At 39.3% G+C, this 7,704-nt stretch overlaps 1 protein-coding gene and 1 pseudogene across 1 annotated transcript; both read left to right on the forward strand.

The window, feature by feature from the left end:
• The first annotated feature begins 1,045 nt into the window (after positions 1-1,045).
• On the forward strand, positions 1,046-2,568 carry LOC136174340 (SERPINE1 mRNA-binding protein 1 pseudogene; annotated as a pseudogene).
• Positions 2,569-6,467: 3,899 nt separating this feature from the next.
• On the forward strand, positions 6,468-7,433 carry LOC136175522 (olfactory receptor 5T2-like). Its single transcript, XM_065945797.1, has one exon. The coding sequence runs from the start codon at positions 6,513-6,515 to the stop codon at positions 7,431-7,433; it is 921 nt and encodes a 306-aa protein (XP_065801869.1). The 5' UTR covers positions 6,468-6,512.
• The last annotated feature ends 271 nt before the right edge of the window (positions 7,434-7,704 follow it).

The raw sequence follows: 7,704 nt of genomic DNA on the forward strand, positions 1-7,704 counted from the left end.
CAAGATTCTAATTCCAGTTTCTTTGTATAAATACCCAAAAATTACTGGTAAATTACATAGTATATTTAATTTTTTAATGAAACTCTACAACATTTTCCACAGTGGCTGTACCAATTTCCTTTATATCATCAGTGCCCAAGAGGTTCTTTCTCCATATCTTGTTGTTTTTTATTTTTCAATAACAGCTATCCTAACAGCTCTGAGGTTATATGCAATTGTATTTTTGATGTGAATTTGATAAAATATCCACACTACTCAGGTCAACGAAAGATTCAATGCAATGCTTATCAAAATAACATTGGTATTTATTAAAAAGAAAAAAAATACTAAATTTTATGTGGTAGCGAGACTTCAAATATCTAAAGAAATCATGTGCAAGAAGTACAAAATTGGAGGCATCATAGATCCTGGTTCCAAAATATGTTGCAAGGCTACAGTATGTGAACAATATAGTATTGGTATAAAGACAGACATATAGAGCAATAGAACAAAGAGCCTACATATTAATTTACATATATTTAGTATTGATATTCAACAAGGGTGTCAACAATACACCAAGGGAAAATGATAGTCACCTTAACAAATTGTGTTGGGAAAACTGGGTATTCACAAAGAAAAGAATGAAAGTCAACCATCATCTAACGTCATCAACATGAATGAAAATCAAAAGACTTAAACCTAAGACCTGAATTTAAAAAACTCGCAGAAGAACACAGAAGGGTAAAACTTCATGACACTGTACTTATTAATAATTTCATGGATATGACATCATAAGCACGGGAAACAAAAGCAAAGTTAGATAACTGAGAATACATCAAACTACAAATCTATACAGCAAAGGAAAGAGTCAGCAGAGTAAGAAGGCAACCTTCACAATGAGAGAAAATATTTGCAAACCCCCCTTGAACAGATGTTTTCTTCAAAGTAGATACACAGACAACCGGTTAGTATGAAGAAATACCTTGTGGGAAGAGCCGAAGCCCGCGCTCTTGGCTCGGCGCGGCCCGCTGCAATCCGCGGAGGAACGCGCCGCCGAGCCACCATCATGCCTGGGCGTTTACAGGAAGGCTTCGGCTGCGTGGTCACCAACCGATCTGACCGGTTATTTGACGACGAATCGGACCCCTTCGAGGTGTTGAAGGCGGCAGAGAAGAAGAAGAAAGAAGCCGGCGGGGGCGGCGTTGGGGGCCCTGGGGCCAAGAGCGCAGCTCAGGCCGCAGCTCAGACCAACCCTGATGCGGCGGGCGAACAGCTGCGTAGAGTCCCAGAAAGACGGCGAGAGTCCGCTGCCCCCCAGCGTCGGCGTGGCTGACAAGAAGGAGGAGACGCAGCCGCCTGTGGCGCTTAAGAAAGAGGAATAAGACGTGTTGGAAGAAGACCCGACCAACAACTTCAGGGTGAAGGGAAGATAATTGATAGGAGACCAGAAAGGCGACCGCCTCGTGAAAGAAGAGTTGAAAAGCCCCCTGAAGAAAAGGCTGAAGGGGGAGAATGTTCGTTGATAGACCGATTGTTGACCGGCCTATCCGAGGCCGAGGTGGTCTTGGAAGAGGTCGAGGAGGTCGTGGGCGAGGAATGGCCGGGGAGATGGCTTTGACTCTCGTGGCAAACGTGAATTTGCTAGGCGTAGTGGAAGTGATGGATCTTCTTTTCCACATTACCGTGGCCTGAAGCATGAGGACAAACGTGGAGGGAGCGGGTCTCACAACTGGGGAACTGTCAAAGATGAATTAACTGACTCGGAGCAATCAGATGTGACTGAGGAAACACCTGAAGGTGAAGAACGTCCAGTTGCGGACACTGAAAATCAGGAGAATGAAGTTGAAGAAGTGAAGGAAGAGGGTCCAAAAGAAACGACTTTGGATGAGTGGAAGGCTATTCAAAATAAGGACCGGGCAAAAGTAGAATTTAATATCCGAAAACCAAATGAAGGTGCTGATGGGCAGTGGAAGAAGGGATTTGTTCTCCATAAGTCAAAAAGTGAAGAGGCTCATGCTGAAGACTCAGTTATGGATCGCCATTTCCGGAAGCCAGCAAATGATATTACATCTCAGCTGGAGATCAATTTTGGAGACCTTGGCCGCCCAGGGCGTGGTGGCAGGGGAGGACGAGGTGGCCGTGGGCGTGGTGGACGTCCAAACCGTGTGGCATCAGGACTGACAAGTCAAGTGCTTCTGCTCCTGATGGGGGTGACCCAGAGGCATTCCCAGCTCTGGCTTAACTGGATGCCGTAAGACAGCCCTGGTTCCTTTGTGGACCCTCCTCTTTGAGGCTTGCATGCTTAAGGATCCCAAGCGACTAAGAAATTAAAAAAAAACAAACAAACAAACAAAAAAAAAGACTGTCATTCATACCATTCACACCTAAAGACTGAATTTTATCTGTTTTGAAAATTAACTTCTCCTGCTACACAGAAGTAACAATATGGTACTCAGTTTTGTATTTAGAAATGTATTGGTAGCAGGGATGTTTTCATAATTTTCAGAGATTATGCATTCTTCATGAATACTTTTGTATTGCTGCTTGCAAATATGCATTTCCAAACTTGAAATATAGGTGTGAACAGTGTGTACCAGTTTAAAAAAAAAAAAAAAAAGAAAAAATAATTAACACCAATAGTTATCATGGAAATGCTAATCTAAAGTTTTGTTGTAAATCAGGGACCAAAGGACTCTATTCAGCAAATACTAACATGCACTCAATCATTCCACGACTGTTTTCTTTTTTATTGAGTAAATTATCATGTTGCTATTTTGATCCAGGAGGTAATTAGGACATATTCCCCTTGGAAACTCTCCTGTGGTTTCATCAATAATTGAGTAAGTGGATATAAGCTTTTTGAGCTACTATACCTAAACTTGCCTTTGCTGATCCACAGGTAAGAGGAAACTAACTTCAGGTCATTTGGAGAATAATTTAATATTTGCAAAATAATAAGAAGACATCATATCAATATCAGATAGGCATGCAATCCTGTTAGTTGTTGCCTATCACATAGGTGAATAAATACAACAGAGAAAATAGAATGGTTTTAATTAAATAAGGATGTATTTAACTTTGAAAAATGAACATCAAAAAGCATGTTTGTTGTTGTTGTTGTTTGTTTGTTTTGTTTTTGCCAGACGGGGGAAGAATGAGGGGAAAGGTGAGTTAGGGAGTCTAGAATGGACATATACACATGCCAGTATTGAAATGGATAACCAACAAGGACCTCCTGTGGAGCAGATGGAATTCAGCTCAAGGTTATGTGGCAGCCTGGAGGGGAGGGGGTTTGGAGGAGAAGGGACACATGTGCATGTGGCTGAGTCCCTCTGCTCCCACCTGAGACTATCACAACAAAGTTAATCGGCTATATGCCGATAAAAAATAAAAAGTTAAATAATACAATAAAAGTCTCAAAAATGGAATGCTTTATTTCACTGAGAGTAGCAAGTGGGAAATCAGCTTCAGAATGAAGTCGTGGCATTACAGGAGGCAGTGACAAATCATGAAGAGCAGGTGCATCGTGAGGGAGCCCTGGGATTGGATCTTGGCTCTAACACTTGCTAGCTACGAGAGCTTCTATAAAGGGGATGTAAAGTGACATGTACAAAGCCCGTACTGTAGCATGCGCTCAGGGTATAGCTGTTATTATTTTTCCTCTTCTTTGCAAATTTACTGTTTCAAGGTTTGATCAAGATATTTGGAATATTTGCCTTCTATTAACATTGTATTTTTAGAAGAAGCTTTATGTTATTTTAGAAGCCGATCCTCTATTATTAAATCCTTTGGGAATCAGTCATTTTCTCTTTAAAATTCTGAGTCCTTTCAATATATTCTAATATTGGCTCAATTATGCCCAGTATAGCTTTCATTTTGGCATCCAGCAGAGAAGCCTGTTGCAGAGAAATTTGGAAATGGCAACCCACTCCAGTATTCTTGCCTGGAAAATTCCATGTACAGAGGATCCTGGGAGAGTGTAGTCCACTGGGTCCCAAAGAGTTGGATATGAATGAGCACACCCACCCACCCCCCCACACACACACACACACACACATTTAACATCATAAGTCTTTCACTATCTAAACTTAAAATCCCTGTAACATAGAAAATGGAATTATGTGATGTGTGTGTGTATCTTTGGTATTACCAGAATACAAAATTTACAAAGCTTCTTTACTCTCTAAAGAATAAGCCCGAGTCATGAAGAGTGAATAGGGAATAAAAATCATCATCAAATTATGATATATTGCATTTCTTCCTAGTATTATAAAATTTTGGTGTGTATTAAAAATCACAAAACAAATATATGACAAGTAGATAAGGAAGAGAATATCTGGATCAAGGATCTTATCACATATATTTTTAAATTATTAGTTATAGTATTAATTTTGTAATCCAGTATTTGCTAATATTTTAAAAATACATCTGGTGATCAAAGTTCAATTATATGGTCATCCTAAATTTGTAACCAAACAAGACATAATTAAAGGAAATTGTTTTACATATTTATATTTGTTGCTTTGCATGTTTAATTAGTCTGTGTGGCTGTGTATTATTTTATCTGCTTGAGCATTTACATGTAGTAGTACTTTGAAGAGGGAAAACTTTAGAGAGCAATATTAGCATTGCACAGGGCTTTTAATCCTGAACCTGGCCTATGAACAAATACTTTCAGTTTCTAAATCCTATGTTACTTGTCTTGAACTGATGTTAACAATCATAATGGGGTTAATCTTGTGAATCAAACTTAATTTTGATTAAGTTTGATTAAATTTTAAAATCAAATTTAAATGTGAATCATTTAAAAATAATAATTCTAATATTGTCAAACATAATAATGTTCTACATTCTACATTCTCTTGTGAATCAAACTTAATTTTGGTTAAATTTGATTAAATTTTAAAATCAAATTTAAATGTGAATCATTTAAAAATAACAATTCTAATATTGTCAAACATACGAATGTTCTCATTCTACAATTGACTAGACAGTGATTGCAAGTCATTTGACACTTTTACTGAAAGTTCTGGAGTGTTGCTCTTCTATTCCAACGATCTGTACACTGATATGCTATCTTATGTGTTTGGATGTCAGAAAGAAACTATTCTTTATTCAATCACTTGTGTGTTTTAAAGCGATTTAGTATGAGAGCAGCTAGTACAATGCAGTGACACATTAACCAGTTAACCTGATGGTTTTATGAATTGCATGGATTCGAGAAGTAAGTGAACACACACATATTGACAGTTGATTCTCCAGTGAGCAGCAGGGACACTTTTTTTTTTTTTTTTTTTATTAGTTGGAGGCCAATTACTTCACAACATTTCAGTGGGTTTTGTCATACATTGACACGAATCAACCATAGAGTTACACGTATTCCCCATCCCGATCCCCCCTCCCACCTCCCTCTCCACCCGACTCCTCTGGGTCCTCCCAGTGCACCAGGCCTGAGCACTCGTCTCATGCATCTCACCTGGGCTAGTGATCTGTTTCACCATAGATAATATACATGCTGTTCTTTTGAAACATCCCACCCTCACCTTCTCCCACAGAGTTCAAAAGTCTGTTCTGTACTTCTGTGTCTCTTTTTCTGTTTTGCATATGGGGTTATCGTTACCATCTTTCTAAATTCCATATATATGTGTTAGTATGCTGTAATGTTCTTTATCTTTCTGGCTTACTTCACTCTGTATAATGGGCTCCAGCTTCGTCCATCTCATTAGAACTGATTCAAATGCATTCTTTTTAACGGCTGAGTAATATTCCATGGTGTATATGTACCACAGCTTCCTTATCCATTCATCTGCTGATGGGCATCTAGGCTGTTTCCATGTCCTGGCTATTATAAACAGTGCTGTGATGAACATTGGGGTGCACGTGTCTCTTTCAGATCTGGTTTCCTCGGTGTGTATGCCCAGAAGTGGTATTGCTGGGTCATATGGCAGTTCTATTTCCAGTTTTTTAAGAAATCTCCACACTGTTTTCCATAGTGGCTGTACTAGTTTGCATTCCCACTAACAGTGTAAGAGGGTTCCCTTCCGAGATAAATCCACGAACCTATGGACACCTTATCTTTGACAAAGGAGGCAAGGATATACAATGGAAAAAAGACAACCTCTTTAACAAGTGGTGCTGGGAAAACTGGTCAACCACTTGCAAAAGAATGAAACTAGATCACTTTCTAACACCATACACAAAAATAAACTCAAAAGTTTATTTTTATGGGCTAAAGATCTAAATGTAAGACCAGAAACTGTAAAACTCCTAGAGAAGAACATAGGCAAAACACTCTCCGACATAAATCTCAGCAGGGTCCTCTATGACCCACCACCCAGAATAGCAGGGACACTTTACTCACTGCTTGGTCACTGTCTCCTGATCAGCTACTAGGGAATGAAGCATCCCCCAAAATAAATATGAGAGCATATGTCACTCTCCTTTAATACACATTTTTGACTCACAATGTTTTTGTTATTTTGTAGTAAATGAATTGTAATTTTATGTTTAAATTTGTTCTATGAGGTGTCACCATGAAGAATACCACTGAAGTTACTCTATTTGTACTGAAAGGTCTCACAGATAATCCTGAAATACAAGTTATCTTATTCTTCCTGTTTCTAGCCATTTATCTCTTTACTTTGATAGGAAATTTAGGACTGGTTGTATTGGTCATTGGGCATTCCCGTCTCCACAACCCCATGTACTATTTTCTAAGTGTGCTATCATCTATCGATGCCTGCTATTCTTCAGTAATTATACCAAAAATGTTAGCAGATTTTATGTCAAAAAACAAAACCATTTTGTTGCCTGAGTGTGCAGCACAGATGTTTCTCTGCACTACTTTCGGGACCACAGAGTGCTTCCTCTTGGCTGCGATGGCGTATGATCGCTGTGTGGCCATCTACGACCCGCTCCGGTATTCAGCCAGCATGGGACCCAGGGTCTATGCACCACTCATCATTGCTTCCTATGTTGGTGGCGTCTTGCATGCTTCTGTACACACCGTGGCTACTTTCAGCCTCTCCTTCTGTGCCTCCAATGAAATCAGGCATGTCTTCTGTGACATCCCTCCCCTCCTCACTATTTCTTGCTCTGACACTCATATAAACCAGCTTCTGCTCTTCGCCTTCGTGGGCTCCATTGAGATAGTCACTGTCCTGATTGTTCTGATCTCCTATGGTTTCATCCTGTTGGCCATTCTGAGGATGCCGTCTGCTGTAGGGAGAAGGAAAGTCTTTTCTACATGTGGCTCTCACTTAACTGGAGTGTCCATTTACCACGGAACCATCCTCTTCATGTACCTGAGACCAAGTTCCAGCTATGCCTTGGACCATGACATGGTAGTGTCACTGTTTTACAGTGTTGTGATTCCCATGCTAAATCCCATCATCTATAGTTTAAGGAACAAAGATGTAAAAGAGGCAATGAAGAGAATGTTCTGGAAAATTTGATCTAGCTGTAAAGCATATTTTCACAGTAAAAATTAAAGTTAAAAAAGTTGAGGTAAATTTCTTCTAAGTCTCAATATCAAGAAGATATGCTGAAACTATTTTTACATTATGAATGCGTTTCTTTTCTCCCTGGATGTTTTAAAACAAAGATTGCAAATAACCCTCTACATATACTATATTTATATTCAGAAAAAACCCATTTGCTATCATCCATGTGCTTCTCAGTATGTTCCTACCAATATGTGTATATACGTATGTAGAAGCTGTGCTG

Source organism: Muntiacus reevesi, chromosome 9, assembly GCF_963930625.1.
Source record: "Muntiacus reevesi chromosome 9, mMunRee1.1, whole genome shotgun sequence".
NCBI lineage: Eukaryota > Metazoa > Chordata > Mammalia > Artiodactyla > Cervidae > Muntiacus > Muntiacus reevesi.